Here is a 25,401-nt window from a genome sequence, read left to right as displayed (position 1 = left end):
AAGTGATTCCAGATGGAACCCACCTCAGCCAGTGCTTAGGGAAAATATTTGTCTTTTTTGGAGCCAGCTGGAATGCCACAGGGCTATTTGCAAGAATTAAGTCTTTTTTTTCTTTAATATATAATGCAGGAGAAAAAAAAGTGAAAATACATTCTCTAGCATAAAATAAGGCTGCTGCAGGGAAATGTCTGCTGTCTGTGTTCTTATTTCTCATAAGCTCTCTTGTGGTCAAAAGGGAAGGAAAGCAGGTACATGAATGCATGATTTTAGCAGTGCACCATCAGTAGTAACAAGAAAACTTGCCTAATGGACAGACAGTAACAGATAATTTTAAAGATGTTGACTTTGTCAATAGAAATAAACCCCAATAAACCACACATTAGCTTGTTGCTTCTCATCTACTTTAGACTGTTTAGGAAATAGACTTCTGTAGATTTTATGTCTGATGCAAGGGATGACTACTTGAGCCTGAAGACTGTTAATAATACTTTTCTAAATTATCTCTGTTGGGAGCTCTTTTTGTTTTACTACCACACACATGTTTTACAGATAATACAAGACATATCCTGAAGGGTGCTTCAACTTGAATTTATACCACATTTTTCTGGAAGGATTTAAGGGTAGTTTTAAAATAAAGTGCTAAATTTTAGCTCTGGAGTAACTTTGCAAATGGTTTTTCTTCGTTATAGTCAAATAATCAAAATCAGTTTAAAGGCAAAGTGTGACTTGCAAGATTTACACAAGAGGTACATCACAGTTCTTTTGGTTTGGATAGATTACCTTTGTTCATGTTGTTAAGTTCTGCTCTGGACTGTGAGATTTTTGATTCATTGTTCAGCATATTAAGGATACAGATGAGTTATTTCATGAATTAAAAGGAAATTCAGTAGATAAAGTTAGTAACATGCACATTTTCCGTCAGTAGTACGATGAAATAAAAATATTCTGATGAATTTAAAATATTAAATTTATCACTGGAGATTTTGTTTAATGTCTTTGATACAAAGAGAAACACTCTGGAAAGCTTCCTTTTAATCAGTTGGTAATAGGTGAAAGAGACAAGTCAAAATTACTTTTTGATCCTCAGAAACTTGTAAATTAATTTGCTTTACATAAATGCAATAGTTTATTAGTAACCTGAATGGATATTTTGAGCTAAACGATAAATTCTTTTTTCAAAGAATTTAGAATAAATACCAGCTTATACACTTTAATTCTTTTGAAAAATTGATAAGAGACTTGAAATACGCTTATTTTGTTTGACAGGTTACTGGATATAGCCATACTCTAAAAGCAACACAGCCTATGGGAATGCTCCAGTGCCTGGGAAAGCAGGTTACAAAACACACTTAACTTGGGACATTCAAACAATGTTGTTTTATCCTGAAATCTAACATAATGTTTTGCTGCCTTTCATGTTTGTTTATTGTTAAGTTACATGTCTGAGCTGTATAGAAGCTGTTTGAAGTTCTTGTGTTTTTGATTTTTCATAACTCTTGGTTTCTTAAGCCATATAAATTGCTGAATTTTTCTCTTAGCAAACCATTTTCTCTGTCTGTTGGTTCAATAAGTGACATAACATCTTCCTAAGAATTTTACATAGCTTATGTACATACATGGACGTAGCACACTCCCTTAACATGTATTAGTCTTCTGTGCTACAGTTTGCCTTCTGGATTTAAAACAATTGAGTTCAGAATGAGACTCACAGATATGGATCTTTTTTCAGAAGAACTCTGTAATCTGGCTCCAGATTTTCCATCTTTCCTTGCAAGGTCAAAGACTTTCCTAGGAGTTGTAACTTGAGGGTACCTGTAGTAAGAAACTGAGGTATCAGACTGTAGACTTAGCTTTGCTAAGGTCTAAGCCTTCCTAGTATGGACATTCCTAGTTGCTCCTTGAGGGTACGATGAATTGCCTATAAATGAATTTTGGACTGTGCATTATCTATAAGAACAGATGGAAAAACACAAACTAGTATCTTGATCAGTGTTTCTTGATGACTTTCATTCCTATTATGAATTCCCAGAAATACAGGAAATGTTATGGCTAAAAATCCCTTGAGCTGATCATCAGTCTCAGAGACAGAATATATTGGATTTGTAAATAATTCCTTTCAAAATGTAACAAGATCAGATAACACATCAAAGCAAGGAGGCAGAGTGGAGGAGATAGGAAAAAACTGGTTTACATGGAAGATGAGACACTTCAGCTTTTACCTTCGTAGCCTTGTGCTCTAGAGACAACACTGGAAAGCCAAGGCTGAATGTATAAATATTGAATGTACAAGTACCATCTAGATATAAATGCCATTTATGCTTTTTACTCCTTCTGTTTGCACTCTGAGTCTTGGAGGAATCAGTGTTTAATTCAGAAGATATTGTTCCTGCATTGCTGCAAGTTTATGTTGTCCTGGATTTGGCAAGGATGCTAGAATCTAATTAAACCAGTATGGGAATGCAGGTTGGGAAACAGTAGATGCAAGAGATTCACAAAAAGACTGGCAAAATCTCTTGCTTTGACTCAAAAGTGAGGTATTAGAAGTCAGATGTACTAAGCAGGGAGCAAGTGGAGTCTCTAGTGCAGCTTGCTTGGCAGTCAAAAGAATGTGATTATAATAGCTTTTTAGTGGGGTGGAAATATCCAATTTCCCCAAGGATCAATCTGGCTTAGCAGTGCAGACTTTTTGACTTCATATTCTAATGCTTACTTCACAAGATGCCTCATTTCTCCTTATGTAATGAATTGGAAACAACACTGTTTCAGAGCACAAAGTGCAAGTGCTGCTCCATTAGATAAAAGAATTCTCAAGAACTTTCCAAATAATAAAAGAGAGAAAACTGGCCCTAGAGTCTGCATGTGAAAATTTCAAGTTTTAAATATTAGATGCCTGTAAAGAAGATAATCAAACATATTATTTATCTGTGAGACCATGTGAGGAAAATAAGTGTGTCTGATATGACTATACAGACCCTTTAAAAATGAAACAGAAATTGAAAGGGCTGACAGTTGGGAATACCAATATCTTGGAAAAGAAAAGCACCCTTGAAGAAGAATGTGATTTATTACTTAAAGGTGTTACTTATGCCTAAGGTGTATGAGCTGCAATGTAGCTGTAACATAGTACATTGTCCTGTGCATTATGAATGTAACCATTAGGTTACATTCCAGCATTCATACAGACAGTTACTTTGCTGTACAAAGTCAGTCTTTAGTAATTATGAGGAATCTAAGGCAATTTACAGTCTATACTCATAATGTAATTTAAGCCTTCTGGGTTGGCAAACAGTTGTCTGCAATCTATTGTAAAAGAGGAAAAAAACCCCAACTTCATAGGCTAATACAAGATTAAAGAAGAAAACAGGGAAGAAGAATACAAATGAAAACAACAGATTAAACCAGCAGGAAAGTATGCAGTAACAGAATAACATGAGATTTAATGGATAATTCTGTCTGTCTTAGGCTATGGACAGTCAAGAAATCAGAGAGGCAGTGGGTGTTTAGGCTTACAACAATCAGTCTGGAACATTATTATTGAAAGCTGAACAAGGTAATACTCTTTATTCCTTATTCTGTAGTGACACTTTCTTAAGATTTTTCCTCAGCCTAGTATGGTGTTCCTACTAGGTAATATGCTAACCATCCAAAGCAAACTGCTGTAGCTGAACACTGAGCTGTTTCACAGAGAGAATGAAACACAAGTGTAAGAATGAAGGCTGACATAAATCAAGAAACAGGAGCTTTCTGGGTTTTGTTAGGATGCCTTGGGAGTCTCTAGCTGTCCTGCACTGGCTGAGAAAGGATGTCTGAGCATGAAGTGCTCTCTGGATTATATGACTCTCTTGCTCCCTGTCTTCTCAGACCTCTGAGACACTTGTTGGCATCGTAGGCTGTGCTCAGCTCTGGTTTCTGCTAAGATAAGCAGGTACTCCTGGCAACGCCAAGGCTGCAGTACTGCAAGTGATTTATGACCATGTCAGCCCTTCCGTTTTTTTACTGGATATATGTCAGCAGTTCCTGAAAAGCAAACCTGTAATCTTTAGGAAAATGCAGCAGAAATGCCAAGCTCTAGTACTGAAACACAAATTTAAAGGAAAAGGACCCATTACATGGGATGGGGCCCTGCTCTCCTGGCTTAACTCCTGCCTGCCCATGGGAAGCAGTGAATTAATTCTTTGTTTTGCTCTGCTTGTGTGTGTGGCTTTTGCTTTCCCTGTTAAACTGTCTTTATCTCAACCCACGAGTTTTCTGGCCTTTATCCTTCCAGTTCTCTCCCCGATCCTGCTGGTGGGGAAGTGAGCGAGTGGCTGCGTGGGGCTTGGTTGCTGGCTGGGGCTAAACCATGACACCAAGTCTGATTTAGTTTTACTGAAACACAAAGAAATGTACATATGAATAAAAATTTCTCTAACAATTACCCAGTGAAACATCTTTCCTTCTAATCAACAACTGAAGAGAATTTTCTGCTATAAACTATTTATTCTGAAATTATGTAAGAAAACCTCATATTTCACCTTATGGAACTTGACTGATTCTTATTTCAGCACTTGTTTTTCCCTAGTCATGATACAGATTCATGGATATCCTATAATTAAAGGAACACGCACAAAACTCTGAACATGGGTTCTGCCTCTGCTCTTGAACCAATATATAAATTACTGGTTACTCTTAGGATTTGAAAAGAACCCTCAGATTTGAAGAACCTGTACTGCACTTTTTAAAGAGTTTTATAAAATATATAGTATGAATTTATAAAATGTGTCGTAATTTCCATCAATTAGTACATTGGTACTTGCAATGTTACGTGATCAAATATCATTGACTTCAAAGATATTTGTGTTTTAGTGGGTGTCTGAAACAGGAGCACTGAGGTAAACCTTTCCAGGGAAATGCATCCTGTCCCATACGGAAGAGAAGAGCACTTCCAGAGAATAGCAACACACATACTTTCTGAACAACACCTTGCACAGTGCTGAAGGAGGGAGGCTGAGGTTGTTTTAATGCAACATCCTGTCAGTTGAAATACAAGAGCTCTGAAAAACTTTTCTGGGAAACAGAGGGAAAGTCCTTGCTTTGGACTATGTTTCTAAAAAACACAATATGAGCTATCATCTTTTGTAACTGAGACAACACTAACAAAGAAGTTCATGAACTGGAAGTGATGTAAAGCCTAAAGGGGAACATAAGGCATGCCAGTTACATTTAGAATAATGTTCCTGAACTACAGGCCACATATAATTTGTGACAGTTGATCAAGCACTAACTTGATCAACTGTTTTCCTTTTCTGTAGCACAGTATTTAGATCTGCTCAGTCACACCTGCACATTCATTTAGATAGCTCAATGCGTGGATATAACTTACAAATGAGAACTCTGTAATGCTCAGATGATAAATTTGGGAAGTGATTTTGAAGACTTTAGAGCAAAAGCGAAGAGCTGCATGGCCTGAAGTCTTGGTTAGTTTGAGACAAATGTGTTCATTTCACTTTTGAGAAATGCTCTCATGACATCATCCGTCAGCATAAAGCACTCAAATTTCAGCTGTATTTCTAGGATGATGCAGGGCTGAGAGTTTGTGATACAAGTATGTTCAGTTTTGGAGAAATGGGTTAAATGTCTTTTTGAGCTTCTGTTTATAGTTTACTTTCTGTGATTCTGTGATTGTTTTGATGAAGGTAGGGAGCACAAGATTTGTTTCTGGGTGAAGGGAGTGAACTGTGAGGGAGAAAAATTTCTGAAGTACCCAAGAGACTTTTCCTCTTTTCATATGACATTAAAAGATGGAGGGGGGGTGGGATTCCCCCCAAATACTATTAAAATGAGTGAGGTTCTTAGAGGGCAGCAGAGTGACAGAAAAGCTCTGGTCCACTAAAACCAGTCAAACATAACAATGGTAGTATCTTAGTACAGATAAGCTATGCCTCTTAGCTTCTCCTCAAATCAGTAATTCATAAGTTTTTAATCTTTTTAAGACACTGCTTCATTTATGTCTTTTCTTTATGTTTGTATATGAGCCCAGACTAAGAAGTGAGGAGAAGGCACGATGAAGGTTAATGGAGCTCTCGGGTTCAAGTAACTCATATGAAATAGAAATAATTGACTAAGAGGAGGTGCAACAAAATCCAATCTAAAAATACTTCATGCAGAGTTCATAACAGACTAAATAACACTTTCAGACAGCTGCAATGTAATTTTGCCAAAATGAGATAAAACAAATACCAAGTAAGTGTCAGAGTGAACAAAGGAAGAAGGGTCCCTCCTGTGCCCCTTTAAAAATATATTTTTTTCTACATTATTCCTTTAGTGTATAGGGAAGGAATAAGAATGGAAAGAGCAAGAAACATTAAAAACCAAACTGAGCTTTGGACCATTCTTTCACTCCTCCAGTTGATACAGGAGTATATATTCCCGAAATCTCTCATAATTTGAAGTCAAACACGCAAACAGAATTCTCTCTTTTATTTTGGTAAACATGTGAAAGCATTATGAACTCAGCACCACATTGTGAGATCAGCTGTGTGACTGCTGAGCAAAATAAGGAAGAATGAGTCCTGTTCTTTTGTTCTTCCCACAGGGAGCTATATAGAATTTCAGGACAGGGAGGAATACAAAAACAATTCTCTTCCCAAGATAATCTGCCACTGCAAATGAGGCAGCGTGACAAGAATAGTAAACGCTTTCTTACATTAATAGCAACAATTAACATCTTTGGAGGAAAGGGGGAAACAATTCTTTCTTCGTGCTGTTCATATAATAGTAAACCAATCTAATGATCATTAAGAATTGTATCCTCAGGGCATAATTTGGAGGTAGATGATCTATATAGCTTCCAAAGCCTTTCTTCACAATCTTATAAAGAGAGAAAGAATGGTTTTCGTTCATCTGGACATGAGTTGTACTCTACGCGCTAGAAAACCTTGAAGGGTTTGGAACAGAATTTTCATTAAGGACAAGGAATCAACTTGTGTCATTTGGCAAATAATTCTACTGCACTTTCGTCTTTTCAGGTTCAGTCAGTAAAGAGCAGACTAATTGTCCAGTGAGGGTTTCCTGACAGGCATGCTCCACTCCATGGAGGTGGAAGCTGTCACAGCAGTGCAGTTAATCAGCCATCTCCTAAGTGCCATAGGAGTTTCTCAGAGGGACTCCACAAAACCGCTTCATATGGGTTAATAGTAGGTTATCCAAGCTCAAGTTCTGTGTTCAACCAAATTTTAATTCACAGAAAGGCATTAAGTATTTAAGTCTGGATCAAGTCTGACTAAATTATTTTCCATTTCACTGTCTTTCAAATCGCTCCTTAATTTCTCTTTGGTAATAATAACGATTTTAATTTAGACAGACACTTTAACCTAAGGCCGACATAGTATTTTAATGTGGTCAGTCCAGCCCAGAACAAAGAGGAGTTCTAAAAGCTTGTTACTTTCCATATGATATGAACAATGTGTGTTCCTGTCATGGTTATGAATCTACAGTTAAATTCCTAAAACCCTGGAGCGACAGCAATGGAGGTAGAACTGAATGCGACATCTACTGATGGTAGCTGAATACACCTGTGATAAAATCTACCCTGTAAGCTGTAGATTTGGCATAATACAAATATAACTCGTGTAGGACTCAGTAGCATGTCTATGTGCACTTCACAATGTATGGAGAATATAAGTGCATGTGTGAGACAATGTCAAATAAATACACTTTGTTTCTAGATTATGTACAATAAATACTAAACACTAGGTGACAACATATTATCTCACCACTAAACGTGGTACAGGTAATCATATATTAATAATGTGAGGCCATTGTTATGCAGAACTAAATCCCTAAATTCTTATTCAGTTAGACAGGATAAAGATCAAGGATTTTACTCCATATTGTCTCTTCATAATTACTTGGTTGCGAGTGTGCACGGTAAAAGAAATCATGTTGTCTGTCACTGTGTACAGAAAGAACAGAACCATTCTCTTTTTCACACTCTGATATTGCACTGTTCTCAAAACAGTCTCTGAAAATTGAGCTGAAAAAAGCAGCATGAATTCGAACTACTATATCTGTGTTTTGTAGATTTCCAGTGCTGGCGTTGGCAAATAATGAAACAGTGTCTGCATGACAACTAATAGAAAAATGATGAGCAACATCCTTACCAAATATAAATGATGTTTAGTTCTATAAGCCTTTCTGTGTACGAAATGCAATTCTGAGCGTACCTTAAGGTGGTTGTTAGTGGTGACTCTAAGCTTTAAATGTCAGTATTTATGCAATTTACCTGTCTTCTCAAAAACTAGTGAGTCCCATTGTGTCTTCTGGTATCTAACTAACCCTGAGGTGAGTGCCTTCAGTGTGGTACCTTGTTTACACCACTGTAAAGGATGTCATGATTTTGTTCTCTGGACATTCCTTTTGCTCATTGGTTCACTGGACATATAGAATGAAGACACTCAGGGTGATTTTTTTTCTTTCCAAACATAATCAATAAATATTGTTTAGGAGGAAAAAAATCTTTATACATGCCTTATCAACTCCAAGTAACCTGTAATAATGGACATGTTTGCTGGAGTATATGGGTTTATTTGAATATTAAAGTCTTACCAGAGCCAAATATTGACGGAGCAGTTTTATTTAGCTAATGATGAACAGGGAATAAATAGAATAACTTTCTTGGTTAAAAATCTTTCAAACAGAGGAGAAAAGGCAGTTGAGAATTCCACCACACATAAACCAGCTAAACTTTGTTTCAGCACTAGAATGGGTCCTGAGTCAGCCTGACTGTCACCTCTGGTGACAGTAACGATGCGAAAAATGCCTTGTTATTTCAGCTTAGGATTCCTCCAGTGAGGAGGAGGGAAGGAATAAAATGGGGACAAGGACGTTAAATAAGGGTGGCCAGATTCTGTCTCATCTAACTTTTTAGTGCTGTGCAGGTGTCAGTCGCAGGCACAGCCAGTAATTACTGGCTTGGGGATGGCAGGATCAGTCTAGACTCAGTAACACCACAAAATTATAACAAAGAATTTAGTTAGAGTCAGATCCTCAACTGGTATAATTGCCTGTTTGACTTTTGACAGCCCTTAGGGGCTGCAGCATCTCCCAATTAGAAACAGAGACCAGAGATAAAGTAATTTTATGTTATCCTCCTGCACCATATACAAACTGAATGGCCAAAGCAAAATAGGTCCAAGTTCTGGCATCCTAAGTATAATTCTTATTTGTTCTTTTGAAACATCTTGAGTCCATAGAATCATCCAAGCAATATGCTGCCTGAAAAGATCCACTGTCGATGGTTCCTCCCTTTAAAGTACGATCACTTTGTCTGGTATTAAAGAAGAAATTAACTTTGACTCCCATTTATGCTTTCCTGATGCTCATATATGGGAGCTCACAAGTTTCTTTTTTTCCTTTAATGAATCTTTGGAAATGACAGAGCAAAAATATCTAAGAAATTCAAACTATTCTTGCCCCCCTAGGGAGTAATAGAAAAAGTGTACTGAAATAGGAAAATAAAATAATTTTTTTTCCCCAAGAACTTGATTTGGAGTGCAGTGTGATTGTGTTTTTCTGATAAAATGTCTTTAACTCTGCAGCAAGAATAAATGAAAACTGTAAACCAGTTCTGTAGGACAGAGCTTCTAGGATCAGATGCCTCTCTGATGTTCTTTGGCTCTAAGTCACTCCATAGTCTTTGTCACTGTTTCCCTGCTGCAGTGCAGACAGTGTTTGCAACTACACTGATCCTTGTGCAGAAACACTGGCCTAGGTGTTCTAGTGCATTTCTGTTGTACCTCAGACTAACTTAACTACAGCACATTCCTTTTCTAGCTATAGAATAAGGAAATTTATGGTCTTGATAACGTACTATACAAATCCCTTGTGAATCCCATAGTAAAAGTCACCTTATTTACTCTTTCTCATAGGAAGATATATTGTTTCTTCTGCAGTAGTGTATGATATCCTCAAAAGACAAAAATCTGGACACAAACAGAAGAGGATGGCTCAGCAGTTCCCAGAAATGCAGTGAAAGATAGTGCAATTCAAAGCAAATTCATACTGAATCCGTTCATAATTGTATATTCACAGTAGACCTACAGAACATAAGCAGTGGAATGTGTTAGGCTCTATCATACTCTCCTGAGAAGTGCTGAGAATGCCATTATAGTTAAAAATAGATTGCACTGTATACTCAATAATAAGGCTAAGCAGATAATTTGATCTAAACAATTTAACAAAATTATCTTCCTCTTTTACTAGAATCAGTCGGCAGACAGAGTACTATTTTCAGCAACATTTCTATAAATAATTCCTGGTGTGTAGCTATTTTATGAATAATTCACAAATCTGAAAGCTAAAATTTGAGCTACTTTGGACTGATAAGCCTTAAGTATATTGGTATTTCTTAAATGAGTATGCAAAATTTGTTACCCTACATAAATGCAAGTAAAAATATAAACTTGTATTAAAAAATATGTTACAATATTCACTAATCTGCTACTCCATCATTGATTTTGCTTGCTAGAAAAGTAGTATAAACAATTTTTAACCTAGGTTTGTTTAAAAATTGACATAACTATTTGTGGAAGATTTTATTTCTGTTTTCTTTCCTATCTGCTGAGGGCATTGTGTTAGGAAAGAAAAATATTGAATCATCTGATATTTTTCATCCTCATTTCCTTCATAGGCATCTTGTGCTCATGTGCCTGTCTGGGTAGAGATAATCTTTGATGGGCATAAGCTTCCTGACCTTGGCACAGGTGTGGTAACATTCTAACTCACAGCTGGCCGACAGGCAGAGAGAGGTACAACCACAGGGCTTTCTTTAGACACTCAGCAGTATATTTTTTAATGAAATATATCCCAGTCCCAATCTATTTTCATACCGTTAGTCTTATTTTTATTAATAGATCAGTGCCTTTATGAAAGACAAAATAGTCCTCAAGATATCAACAAACTTTTTCAGATATTTCCATTTTCAGTGTTTCCAGGCTGTTCCCAGTAGAATTCTTTCTTTTATCCTCACACCGTTATCATTTGGGTTTCTTTTCTTCCCTTTCTAAGCCTATTCTTCCCACTTTTCAGAATACCTAGTACATTTTTCACAATGTGTCCACTATTTAGCACATTCTGCTAAGTCCTTATTACTTTCATCCTTCTTTTCATCACAAGCTCTCACTGTATCACAGCCTTTTCAACTGAGATTGATTCTACACTTTATTCTATAAGGCTGATATCTCACGCATTCAGCATTTATAATGTAGGCACTGTTTCAAACGACAAAATTCAGAATAAACAATTTTGGTGCCATTTGGCAACTGAAGTTTCAAGGTAAACAGTGCAGGTGGTCTAGCATACAGCTTTGAATTGGATTTAGAGCTCACTTTTAAGAGTCAGCAGTGGCATAGCCTGTATACACAGTTAGGCACTTAAGGGTTTGTTCCGAAGTTCCCATTACCCCCAGTGTTATATCTGGTCTTTCAGCCAGCTACTCTTCAAGGAAGTTGCAAGCAGTCTTGTAATTAATAGACACCATGGCACTCATGCTGTGGAATAAGCCTTGTCATTTTGTCAGGCAAGAATTCCCCCAACATCAGTGACTGTAGGTCTGGGCACACCTCATGAAAACAGAAGTGCAAAGCCTCACTGACTGGAAATGGGGAGGATGTGCTCTGTTTGGCAGGAAGATGTCTCTAACTGGATGCTGTCTAACTGGATGCTGCCAATTTTAAAATGTTCTGAACTCAGAGTTCAGCAGAAAATGCAGGGACTCTGAAGTAACATGCCTGATCTGCAAATGTGAATTTTCTGACTGGATATAATTTTTAAAAAGAATTAAAATGAGCAAGTAGATTATTTAAAATATTTCTTCAGATTATGTTTAAGTTGATGGTGATAGGTATGATGACCATTAGTTCCTCATGCTCCAGTCCATACTTTGTTCAAGCACACTTATATTAAAAAATGGCCTCCCAAAATAAAAAATATATTAAAAAGGCACCTTTAGGCAGTGGTGGGTTCTTCAGCCTCTCTTCACTCCCTGCCATAAAGCATTTTAGTTAAACTGATACTAATTGGAGTAACTGCTCCAGAATTTGAATATATGCCCTTGGAAGTCTAGCTGAAAGTCTTTCCAGTCCAATGAACAAGTTACTAGATCTGTCTGTTATGGACTTTCAAGTAAAATCAAACATATATGATGCATGAACCACAATCGTGAATTCTTGTAATGCTGGGATACTTTCCTTAGGTAAACAGTGCATTTGGCTTGACATACTCTTATTTGTAGCTCAGAGGAATTTATTTCAGTTATTTTAAAGATAATAATAGAAATAATAAAATTCAGCATATGAAATGATATAGAGGGGACTGGAAGAATGTCAAAACTTAGCAAAACTCTTTAAGAATCTCTCAAAACCAAAAAATATCAGGAAAAAGCAGCCATCCTCTAAAGGCAACTAAATCCTGCAAACACAAATGCCTTAGGTGTTAGGGGCACCTGTAAGGAACATGGCTAGTCAGAAAGCATTCCAAGATTGCAAACAAGGAGTGTGTGGGTACAGAATAACAATGAGCATTTTGGAGAGAGAAGAAAGGAGAAGCCTAAGGACTTTGGTAGTAAATTAGCTAATGATAGCAGATTTTTTTGCAGAGGAAGCAAAACTATTAGAAAAGAAAAATATCACATTTATTAGTTTCATAAAATCTGCCTAAGTTTGGGAAACTAATGATGGCATGATACAGTAAGTCTTTAGAACTGTAATTGAAATTTATGACAATGGATAAAAAAGAGTGGTAATTTAACACAAAAATAGTTACTGGAGGTAGGGGTCCAGACTAATTAGGGAAAATATAACATCAGTCATTCTTAGGCATCAGAGGCTATTAAAAACAGAAAATCACAAAATACAAATAGCTTATGTCCACAAATGCTAATGAGAAGAGGGATGTGTTAGACAATATCTACTTTACTTTGGGAAAATTCCAAAGAAGAAAAGATGCAACCTTGTTTCTATTTAACAGAAGAGCTAGGCAATTAGGGCTTATCAGGCACATTTTTCAATAACTACATCACTATTATCATCCACTTAGAAAGTGATTTGGGAAACCATACAAGAAAACACAAACTGGTCATGTCCCTTGTACAGAGATGGACTCAATGGCCTAACCAGTCTTAACATTATTTAATTTCTATGGTATTTCTAAATGGGAAAGAGCTATCAGCAACAGCAATTAATTTTATTCCTGAAAGACACTGGTGAATGTAGTATGAGTGCCAGGAGCATCTGGGTAAATTTTTCTCCTGTATGCACAATAGGGGTAATAGCCATTGCTGTAGCTTTCTCACTTGACAAATCTAGAACTGGGCAAATTTGAATAATACAGCTACTGCTAGTATTATATCAAAATCCCTTTTGTTTCATTTTCTCAAAAATTTAAAAAACGCTTTTGGTATTGCCTGGTGGCTTCTTATACAGTGGCCTTATCAGAGATATCAGGGAAGCCATGTCATTCTGTCTTCTTTTGGTTTTGAAATCTCCAAAGGAAGCATGTCTCTTCACTTCTCATTCAGGCTGGAAGAAACACAAATTAAGCCAACACATCATATCCATCAGGGATAATTTCACTGTCTAGTCTGACAAGTAGAGGAACAGATGTGCCTGTACATCCCTCCACACACAGATGATGTTGAAGGAATTGGAAGAGCAGATGTGTAGCATTTGCCTTCTTCCTCATGTGCTGCTCTCTGGAGCTCACAGCAGGAGGAGGAAGAGGGGGAAAGCTAGCACTGACTGAAGTATAAATAAAGGTATTTTGGGAGGAGAAACTGTGCTTCTCTGGCTGCTCTACAATTCCGCAATCTAGTCCCTGGTGGCACTCATAAAAGCAAGTTATTGCTTCATGAAATACTTTTAATGACCATTGTGTTCTAGCCAATGCAGTTTTTCATTCTGATTGCTTGAGGTGAGAAAGACCACCTTAGAGAAGGAGCACTTACATATCTAAAAAAGATAAACACCATGGTCTAAATAAATGGAGCATTCTGAGAACACTGATTAAGACAATCTTTCCATTCAACATTTTCTTCAAATGCATGTTCTTTTTCATTGAGAAATAGAAGGGGAACAAGTATCCGTATATATCTCTCCGCAGGCTGAGGTTGTATTTTGCTGTTTTAAAGAAAGGACATAACATTGCAGCTATTATGAGTTCTCACAGAATTGCATCAGCAACATCCACTCCAGATAAGGACAATAGCAACCATTTAAACCCACCAGGGTCCCATATGTAAACTTAAGGTCAGTACCTGGAACTTTGGATGTGCTTATTTTACTCTATCATTGCAGTGAAGATACTCGCATTCATTGACCTGAACTTGAACAGCATATGCATGTGGCTTTAAGAGAAAAAGCAAGTCCAGAGGGCAAAGAAAGATCAGCAAAAGACAACAACCACAGCACAGAAATCTGAACTCCTTGAATTGTGCTACACAGATTGCTGATCACAGCAAGTAGTATGGAAGGGAAACAAGGTAGAAATGTATTTCTATACCATCTGCTAATATGGAAGTGCTTATTTTAGCAGTGTCTGCAGAACTAGTATAGCAGAGGGTCATTAAAAATTATTTTTATAAACTTCTTATTAGAGGATTAGAATGCAAATCAGTTACTTAACCTTTTAAGAGCCACAATTAACAGATTTGTTGATGTCACAAGTGAACCTGCCATGTGACAGAATGTAGGAATATGTGGTGCATACATAACTTCAGTAGTTTTATATGCAAATTCAGTAGTGGAGTAAAGACATAGCCAATTCTATCATTTACATGATAGAATTCTTTGCTTCTGGTTTCAGTATATTCTTCTGGGCCAGGACACTTCCATAAAACTGGAAACTAATTTTTGTGTGACATAGTATGGAATACAGCTTCCAGTTTACTCACCCATCTTTCAGCTACTTTTTTTGCATATCTAGTTTAATTGTATATGTTCCTAACATACATACTGCTGAGCTTGTTGAACAGTAATGTCCATATCATTTTCATATCAACGTATTAATCACAAAGAAAAGCAAGAGCATTTGCAAAATCTGTGCTGGGGACTGAGGAGGTATCTGAAGTCAGCAGATTCCTGCCTGTTATGGGGCAGGCAGAGGTGGAAGTAGGATTAGCCTTTGGGTTAAAGAGTCAGGAGGGAATTGAGGTTTTAAAAAGTCAGAAATGCAGGAGACCATATTCTTTGCTTGTGGCTAAAGCTGATCCTCATGGGAGATTGTTAAGACATATGTTTTTAGTGTTTTGGTAAATGTGCATGTATTCAGAGACAGGAGGGAAAACAGGTCAGTGGCAATCTTTGTATTTAGGCTACTCTGCCTAACATACATCTCTGTATTCTTTATGCACGTGCCCAGAAATACCTGTGATGACAGCAAACAATATTGATCTGAGATCTCATAAGAAATTCAAACCTGTAACACACCTGCTTTGAACTGAGTGCACGTATCTACAGCTGTATCTACATTTTTTGTACCATCATCTATTCTATGTACTGTCTGTTACTGTTTGTAACAATAGTTCAATGTTACAACTACATATTTTTCTATGTATTTTCTTGGAAAAAAAGTCCTGATACCGTATATTGGAAATGCAGTCTTACTATAAGAAGGTAGAATAGTTAAGATAATATTTAAGAGATTATACAAAAGGAATAGGAAAAAAATAATTGCAGTAGGGAGGCTGAGACTGAAAAACCCCATTTAATATGAGTAAGGAAGCATATGATAGGTTTGTGTTTATAATCAGATCAATAATATTTGCTGTCACCACAGGTATTAATGTATTCTAAATGTGCTGAAGTTCATATTTGTGTAAATCTATTTTTAAGACTGAAGTCCAAACTCAAATAACATTTACAATATCATATATGGAAAATTATTTAAGTGCTTAGTTGTCTCCTTGTAAGGAGACACACTGAAACACATTTTGAAGTGTTTTCCTGTAGCATTGGTTCTAAACGAGGAGGTTCATGAAAATCTCTACAAAACTCTTTTTTAATAACATGTCCCAATAATTTAAGAATAATATTCACCATGTTGTGATTGGCCCTTGATAATAGAGTTCACTCAGTTCTCACTCTGAACTGAGTTAGTATTTTCCAGTTGTTCTGGCTCCCCCCTTATAGGTTACTTTACAGCTTGCAGAGAAAGCAAACACAATTTCCCAACACCAGAGCAGTGAAAAGGGCTACTTGCTTTCAGAGTTTGCTTAAGCTGCTGTTATGATGACTGTTATGCTGACTGATATGCTTTTCAGTGAAATAAGTAAATAGAAACATTAAATCACAGTTCCAAGGATTTGTTCAGTTAGAAGGCAGAGCAGCAGACAGATGACTGTTCTTCAGGGGAATGCAGGATGAAACGTTATTTTTGTGTTATCTGGGGCTGCTTTAGGTTAGTTAAGTGTTTTAAAAGTCTGAGAAAGGCTCAGAAGAGGTCAGAACAGTAAAGTTTCTCTAATTCCTCCCCAGAAAAAAAGTTTTAAATAAATAGGAGTGCATATTTTATGAGTAATTACATAAAATGTTTTTCTTTCTTGTGAAGAGACATAGCTATAGAAGCAGCTGGGTGAGAATTTACAGAATTCCATAACCACAGGTCTGGTATTAAATAGGCCTTTGGCTGTAACTCAAGTTCCAATTTATGATTGTTTACTGACTTATGAAAAATGTGCCTGGTTGTTCCTTTTGCTTTTCTGAGAAGTAAACCTCTGTCAGGAAGCTGAAGACAGCAGATGACAGCATGACAAAAAAGTATTTGCTATGTGTGATACCACCATGAAACTCCGAGTAAGCAAATTATTGTGTATGCTCCTCTATCCATTAATACAGTCATCTTCTCAATGTTCACTGCCTGTATCACCAATATTGTGTGCTCTGTTTCTTTCCCTAAGCATGGACATTGTCTGGTGTATTCAATTAATTAATATGAATCAGTCACATTGTTGGAAAAGGTAGTTCTTAGGAAACTATTTCTGGAACCTGGCCAGTGAAGAGGAACCCTAGAGATCATCTAGTTTTAGACAACACACACCTGACTGGACAACTGGTACTAACTTTCTTTATCTGATACATCGGTTATTTCGTTATTTACTGAAAAATATTTTAGCCCTATTCCAAACAAGATAGAATGAGGATAAGCTAATCCATACAGAGGGCCTTGTTATTTTGCATTCTGGTGTCATGGTGTCTCTTTAAGATAGAAATATGAATTCTCCAATTCCAAACAAAACCAAATCTAGTCTTAGAAGCTCCTTAATGTCAGGAATTAAAACAATGACAACAAAAATGTTTTTGAAATAGTTTTAAGTGTTCTAGTAAATTGTGCTGCTGATGGAAAGTCAGTTGCTTTTGAGTCACTAATGAAAAAACTGGAAGCTGCAGTTCATGCCTACAGTGAAGTATCACTGATTTTTGGAAGTAATGCTGTGACATAGGAGGTAGTCTCCAAGATACATTTCAAAGTACTTTTAAGAGTAATATGTATTGCTACTGTATTTCTCTTTTTTACTGACCTAGAGGACTAAGAATTCTGCTGGCTAAGTTCTTAGGTGGACTTGTTAACGTGGATAGAACCATGTGCTTGGGTCACACATCTTGGTTTAAAAACGTGTTTAAAAACATGGGAATAATAGATCTGGTCTGGAAATCTGAGGTAAGTCCAAAAATTTCTGAAATTCTGAAAGTAAGACAAGTTTTCCACTGTTTCTGAATTCTTACTATGAAAAGAATTCTGTATTCAAACCCAGACACACAAACCTTTCTCTAGGTTTCATCTTAACCAAGAAATCTACTGCCTTGTGGAGTGAAGCAGTACAATGGACTGCTGCTCTTGTGAAAGACGGTCCTTGAGAGGACTTCTCCCAGACTACTGCTGCAAAGATTTAGAGAAGGCTTTTGAATTTTTAACTGGTTTTCTGTGAAGATTCAGTAAGAATGCCTAAGTGATGCCCTGAAGCATTTCTGTCATACTACAGTATTGAAAAAGGGGACTTCAGTGCCCAAAATAGACTGGACTCTGATGACTCCCTGTTCATTTCTTAATAGGTTCCTTATGAACATCATGTATTTTAACTTGAAATTTACAACTGTGGTAAATCGTTAGCCAAGCAGAAACACCATTTTTAGAGCTGCTATTTTAATGTTGTTTTAATAGCTGCAATACTGCATTTCCTGGTCCTGACAGTCCCCTTCCCGGCTTCTTTTTCTTCCCTGCATATTTTGTGAATTGATTCTCCTTCACTGGCTTATGACTTGGCCAAATACAGAAGAAAGTTGGAAGCCTGGTAACCTGAAGGCAATATGCATCTAATGGAAAAATGATTGTTTCCTGTGAGAATATGTCTGTGTATATACATATATATATATATACATACATATACAATTTTTTTTGAGATTTAGTATAACACATAGAATTGTTTTTTGAGTGTATTTAAAGGAGTAGCAGTCATAATAGTAAGCAGAAGAGGAATCTCTTTTAAAACAGAGAAAAAAAAAGATCTCTTTCCATAGCATCAAGTTTTAAAAAGCCTTTAAAGACCATGGAATGTCTGATAGCAGCAGGAGAGTTAGCACGTGTGCAGATGTCACTAACGTGCGTGTTTTTGCATATTCTCTTCCAATATCTTAATACATGTTACTTAAAATGATGTACTGAATACCTTTCTGTGATTTTATATAACATAATGGTGGATGTATGACATTGAGTGTAGATGAAAATATATGAAGAACCAGTAGTGTTAACAGTCTTTGGTCTTTACGCATTGACTGAAGTTACTAGAGAGAGAGTAACATAACTGGAATGACATCTGGGAGAAAGCCCAGGATATAGTCATAGTAACAGGATGTTCTTCAATGGCTGTTGAATCATGTTGCACAGAAATGGGAGAACAGGCACCAAGTGAGAGTTGACCACATTCAGCAATTAATGATTTAGAGCATTCTTAAATCTTGCAGGCTAAATAATTATGTATGATTTCCATACTGACTAACTACTAATACTGTAGGAAACAGGGTCAATTAATTTCCAAGTAGGTAATGGGATTTCCATTAAATTTTGCAGTGTATTGTAGTCCTGTGAGTCATATTTCCAATAATAATAGTATATTGTGGTAACCCTTTTTTATACATAGTATTCTTATAAAATCTTGCAATAGGGATGAATTAATTTGCATTGCTAAGCAGCACTAAAGCAGGGCACTCTTCCTGCTGAAAAGTTCTTGAAATTCAGGGAAAAGAAAGATTTTAGTGGCTATTTGTATAGTCTGACTATGTGGGAAAATCATAATTTTTAAAGTCTAGAAACACAGCCATTCCAAAGATCAAAATGCAAAGTTTAATTAAGCATGCAAAAATAGATGACTGCTTTCAAATTTGCTTTTATTTTTTAGTGTTAATATTCCCCAAACATCCTGTTATGCTGAGTAATGAACATAAATCACAGTTGCTTTCTGTAACTGTCCCTAATGATACTAAGCTTCTGTTTGGGATTGTACTTGGCAGTTGTCTTCTGAACCATTTTTTGCAAAATTCAAATAAAGGAAATGAAACAGATGTAGGATATATAGCCATTATAAAATTTAAAGGCCTGAAGTTCATGAACTGCATTGAAACATGAACAGATTTTTCAGATCTATTTAAATTTTCAAAATTAAACTTAAAAAATGCCATCTAGACTTGGAAACATACCGAGCTTGATTTCTATGTGGAGCAGCTTTACCTGACTGTAAAATGCTTGCTTGGTTATACTACTGTGATTATCAAATGATGGCCAGCAAAGCAACCCTTACAAAAGAAGTCCACATTACATATTGTGAGGGCCATTACAGAAAACTCCAGGTATAGAAAAGTAGCACAGATATGCCATCTAGCAGTAACTCTTAGAAATGTCCTAATCTTGAACAGTGTCTTCTTTCAAGATAATTCTTTCAAGAGTAAGACAAAGGAAAGGCTTTATATTGAAGTTCTTTCCCCTTAGCTGGCTTCCTGCTGAATGTCTAGCCACTCTGCTGGAAACAGACCTTTAATGAAATATCATCAATATTTTTTTTTATTTTTCTATGTAAATACAGAGAAAAAATAGAATAAAGTTAACAAATACAACATTTAATAAGTATCTTAAATTGATACTCAGTAATTAGCACTAAGTGTGTTAAAATTTATTGTTAGTGAGCTGTCTTCAATTTGTTAAAGAAACATTTCCTCACCTGGTCAATATTCTATATCAAGGTTATTAGCAAAAAAAAAAAGAATTCAAAAGCATGGGCAATCAATTACTGTGGTTGAAATAAAATGTTCATGTTCCAGAGACTGAAGAATTATATATAAATTTTTGTTACATATTTTACCATAAGATGGCGATACTTAAACACTTCACTATTAGTAAATAACTGAGTAAGTTTAGCATAACATCTCTGTTGTAACAGGAGTGCCTGTGGACAGCAGTCTTGAGTCAGTGATGGCCTGGTATTAAATTAGAGCTTTTTTTATTCCCCCAGGCATTATTTTAAAATAATTGACCAGTAATATAAATTATTACCTCAAAATGATGTGGGACACGAATAGGAATGTATTGTGTATACTTGAAATGTCTGATGAGATTTATCTTCATAAGCTGAATAGTTTGTGAGTGTCAAGGGCATTTAAAAAGTTGTCTGTCTAATCATGAGCATACTGCACAAAGAAAGAATTTAACATTCCCTTGTTTTCTACAATTAGCTTCATATCATATATTTGCTTCCTAACCTGCAGAGCAGAAAATTATTCTATTTCAATTTAGCATAAAGCAAGATAAATAATTGAGTACTAATTCCATTTCTAAAGTGAGAGTTTAGTCAAAACTTGTACTTTTTTGCTAAAAATAGCCTGTAAACATTTTTACAGATATAATTTTTCATAGAAATATGAAATATATTGTTCATAGTCAACAAAATTAATTATGTGCCATGTGGCATCTTTTTTATGCTTAATGTGGTGTAGAATCAATTCGACTTCACTTTTTTTTACTTATGAAAACCCAATTTAGCTCTGATAGACACCAGATTTTGACTAAGAACTCTAATTTTAATCTAATCTTAAGGACTTTTGAGCTTTTTTTATTCCTGACCCTTGACAAAGTCAAAATAGCCAGTAAAGAACATTTTAATATCCCTGAAAATGTCACACAGAGTGATGAATAAAAGGCCATTTTCATGCCTTCTGCACAGTATGCCAGAGCAAAAAGGGCTGGAAGCAAAGTTTCAAAAGTTAATTTATGCCACTTCATTCCAATGCCTCATCCTCGTTTTCAGTGCTGGATGGTGACAGACACATAAGATGGAACATTTCTTCCCACTGTTATTTCAGAGCCTGAACTAAAAGAATAATTCTATCAGCTGTTTGTTTCACTAGTGATTCTACTCTTCTGGGGACAGAGTGACACAAATTTTGATTTTCCTGCTTTCATGGAGTGTCTCTAAGTATTTAACTCTATAGGTCTCACTAAGGGTAAGAGAAGACAGAAAAATAAAGAAAATGAGTGTGTGGAAACCTGTAATTATAACGTGACCATGTGCTGCTATTTGCACAGATGTAAAACTCCTGTGTGTGCATTGCCTGATGACTCTCTACAGACACAGCAATAGCTGATGCTTTCAAATAGCTCCTATTAAACAGAACTGATATAACTGATTTCTTAGGTAATGTTATGAATTCTCTACCACCTCCTGCTTTTTTAAGTTGTCACTGTATCTTACTGATTGAAAGGCAGTCAGAATACTGCATGCGTAAATCAGGTTTTCACTGGCTTCCTTTTTAGGTTCTGTTTTTGTTTTTAAAGAGGAGCATCTTTTCCATATTGTTAGAAATTCAGTGCATACTTGTATATGATTAATACCTTTATTTTAAAGGAAAAACCTGCCAGAAGAGCTGAACATTGCCTCACGTGGTTGTCTGGTACCTAAATGGTATTGTTAAATTGACATTCACCAACATACAATATAAATTGTGTCAACACGGTATGGACTGCTGCTGGTAATAGACTGCAATACTATGAGAATGTGTTCTCAATGTTCACAGTTAAAAGACTGCACGCCACAAAAAGGCAAATGAGACAAGTTCTACATCTATAAAATACAGCACTACAGACAGCTGCAGTTATTATTCCTCTTAAGTGGTATAGTGCAATTCCGATTTTTTAAATGACTTAGTCTAAAATCTCCGTCACAAACCAGGCTGCATGGCTAAAACATATTGTTTGCTTTTATCACTACTTCAGTATCAGATGTGATCTTTTGGTGACCTGAACACAGCTGAAAATAACGAAACTCTGCAGCAGCCCCGAGCGTGGCTATAGTACTAAATTCAGTCTCTTCACGTGATGCCTCCGGTTCCACTCTAAACAAATTTATTTATTTTCGGAGGCTGTCGATCTCTGCTTCCAGCGCCTCGCTGCCTCCCCGGCACTGGTGCAGTCACCCAGCGCTATGAACGCTTCTGTGCCTTGGGTGGGACGGATCGCCGCTCGCTCCGGCTGTGCAGCTGCCGGCCTTGGACAGCTGCCGGCCCCGGGCAGCGCGGAGCCCGCCCCGCCGCCGCTCTGCGGCGGGTGCAGCTCCCGCGTGTGGCGGTGCGGGGGTCGCGGGCAGGTGCGGGGGGTGCCCGCTCTGCGCTCCGGGACCGGGGCCGTGGGTGCCGCCGCATCCCCGCAGCCCCCTGACCGCGGGCGGCCGCCCCGCCTCGGGCCGGGAATCCCGGGGCCGGGGACAGCCATTCCCGCCACGAGCTCTCCCGCCTGGCCCCTCGGACGGCCAAGGACACGCACCCGCCTCTCCCCGGGGCCGCCCAGCGCATCGCCCGCTACCGCATACGCCGTGTGCGGGCCGGCTCCGCCGCTGCGGGAGAACTTGCCGCCCGGCCGGCTCCTACCTTGGAGGGATTGAGGCCGGCCAGCAAGGACAGTAGCAGGAGGTTGAGGATGCTGGCGGCCGCCCGCATCCTGATCCCGGGGCTGCCTCTCCGCGCCGCTCCTCTCGGTCATTCACTCCGCTCCCGCTGCAGCGACCGCGCCGGCAGCCGCGCTCCCTGCCCGCCCGCCCGAGCCCGACTGGAGGCGGCAGCGGCAGCAGCAGCCGCCCGGGGAACGCTCATTCCGCGGGCTGCCTCGGCGCGGGGAGGGCGGGCGAGGCCGGCGCTGCCCGAGCTGCCAGAGCGGCTCCGCGGCCCCGTCCCACCCCCGCCCCTCCCCTCCGCCCCCGGCCAGCCCACCGCCAAACTTTGAGCCCGGGAGACGGCGGAGCCAGCGCGGCTGGACGGGCACGGGCGGCGGATGTGACATCAGCGCCGCCGGGAGGGACCGGGCGGGGGGCGCCGGGGATGCGGCGGTGGCTGGGCTGGGGCCGGGCCGGGGCCGGGCTGGGGGCTCAGGGCAGCGGCAGCCGCGGGCTGGGCAGAAGCGCGGTCGGGCTGCAGGAGCGCGGGGTGCCCCGTGCGAAGGGGCGGCTCGCCGGACCCCCTCACCCGAACTCCGGGGTTGTCCCCCCTGCAGTGGCCGGCGGGGCCCGTCCCTCTGTGGAGTGCACAGCGTGCGGCCCACACCGCTGTGCGCTGGTTGCGGGCGGGCAGGGGCGGCTCTCGGGAAAGGAGCACCTGGCACCGTGGCAGCGGGAAGGGGCGAGGGTGGGCTGAGGGGGGGGGAGCTACGGGGAGAGGGGTTTCCTCAGGGGGATCCCACCGGCTCGCTCCCCCACCTAGAAAGTTAAGTCAGGGCTTGACTGAGCCCTGGCGAGGGGAGAGCCAGCTCTCTGCTCCCTAGCTGGACCCTGGGCCAGCAAGGGACCAGCATGTCTCCTTGGTTTGGCTGAGGTGGGAAAGCCTGTGTAGATGCAGGCTGGTGGAGGTCATTGGTTGAGGAGTCCCTTGAAAGCCTTCCCTAGGACATGTAACATGCAATCAAGTTTCCTTTTCTCTACATAACCAGCACCTTTGCAGTCAGACAACGCTGCTTTGCCAGCCGAGGCTCGGGGTGAGCTCCTCTCTGCCTGTGCAGGTCGGTTCCCCAGTACAGGCAGGAGTGTGACTTGGCTGCCTCAGGGACGCACACTCAGCACAGCTGAGAATGGCCCAAGTGAAAATAACAGAGCTATTGTGTTAACACGGGCAAACTATGTTAATGTTTCAGTTATTTTCCCTTAGAAGACTCAAGCTCAAGATCTATGGGCAGGGTAATCTTACTTATGGCATAGCCAAGATTAATGTAAAAGTGATTTTCAGCTTTGCAGGGAAAAATGCTTTAGCTTTACAGTTAGCGATTTTTTGGTCTTAACTAGATTCTCTGGGGTCTAGGTTATATGCTTTTTCAGCAGCTAGCACAGAAAGGCCAACACACTTGTGCTTTTTTTTTAGGTGCTATATAATGTTAACAAAGAGAAAAATGAGCTACAAATATCCTTAAAAAGCAAAACATAAGTGTAAGGAAACAACCCTCAAACAGAACAAAACAAAACCTCAATCTTGAGAGGGTGTTTTGGTTGAGAGTCTTATTAGGATAAGTGTGGACAGGGCATGATTTTCTCATTGTCTCTGGGTCTACAAGATTGGTTTCTTTTGACTTCCAGAGCTAAGACCACTGCTGAAAGACAAGTGGAGCAGAAACTGTTCTGCTTTCAGGCTATCTGAAAACACTGCATGTCCTTGGCATAGTGTTCCCAGATCAAAATTGCTGATTTTTCTTACAATGTTTTATTATATATTTGAATTTCTTCTTGGATTAAAATAACTAGATTTGCTTTTGTGAGTGGATTAAAATTTATATTTTATGCTAAGGTACCTTAGACATCCCCTTTTGGTCATCAGTATCTTTTACAAAGATACAGTCTTTCATTTCCGTGGAAGGTAGATCTCCAAACTATGTTTCCTTATGACATGGAAAGGAAATTACAGAATTTATCAATAAGCTTCCATTGACATTTCAGGATCAACAATTGAAAGAGAATCCCCTCTGATACAGACTCTATTGAATTGGCTTCTATGAAGAAAATATAAAAGATACAGAAAGGAGATTAGTTAATATTTTTTTTCTGTAGAAAACATGTAAAAGTTCAATTTTCTATGAAATAACACTAAAAAAAAAAGCTGCATATATTCATGTGGATTCAGTATTAAGTAAAGTAAGGATACCAAATCACTGAAAGCTTCAAGTTCCCCAAAATGAGTGGTGTTTTCACAAGAAACAATTTCCTGTGAAAAAAGAACATAGATTCTAACGCCACAAAGGCAGGATTGATGGTATTTAGATCTTTTCTAGAGCCCCTCAGTGACTAGTTCTCTAACTTTCCCTGCCTTTATTTTCTCCATACTTTTTTGCTGCCTTTTTTCCTGTCTATCATAG

At 38.6% G+C, this 25,401-nt stretch overlaps 1 protein-coding gene and 1 long non-coding RNA gene across 4 annotated transcripts in view; one reads left to right on the top strand and one right to left on the bottom strand.

Moving 5' to 3' along the window:
* Positions 1–23,318, bottom strand: part of OLFM3 (olfactomedin 3) — a 54,382-nt gene extending 31,064 nt beyond the window's left edge. The window contains exon 1 of one of the 2 annotated variants that reach the window (XM_027671892.1): positions 22,941–23,318. In XM_027671892.1, the coding sequence (XP_027527693.1) occupies positions 22,941–23,009 (69 nt within the window). In that variant the 5' untranslated portion in view covers positions 23,010–23,318. The remainder of the gene's footprint in view (positions 1–22,940) is intronic. The other variant, XM_027671891.1, reaches the window with a different exon arrangement.
* A 131-nt stretch (positions 23,319–23,449) lies between these two features.
* Positions 23,450–25,401, top strand: part of LOC113961478 — a 159,957-nt gene continuing 158,005 nt past the window's right edge. For both annotated transcript variants that reach the window (XR_003532311.1, XR_003532312.1), the window contains exon 1: positions 23,450–24,060. This is a non-coding gene — a long non-coding RNA (uncharacterized LOC113961478). The remainder of the gene's footprint in view (positions 24,061–25,401) is intronic.

This window comes from Neopelma chrysocephalum, unplaced genomic scaffold, assembly GCF_003984885.1.
Source record: "Neopelma chrysocephalum unplaced genomic scaffold, ASM398488v2 Primary Assembly neopelma1_97222, whole genome shotgun sequence".
In the NCBI taxonomy this organism is placed as follows: domain Eukaryota; kingdom Metazoa; phylum Chordata; class Aves; order Passeriformes; family Pipridae; genus Neopelma; species Neopelma chrysocephalum.
The sequence above is the reverse complement of the archived record's forward strand: the minus strand, read 5'-3'. Positions and strand labels throughout refer to the sequence as shown.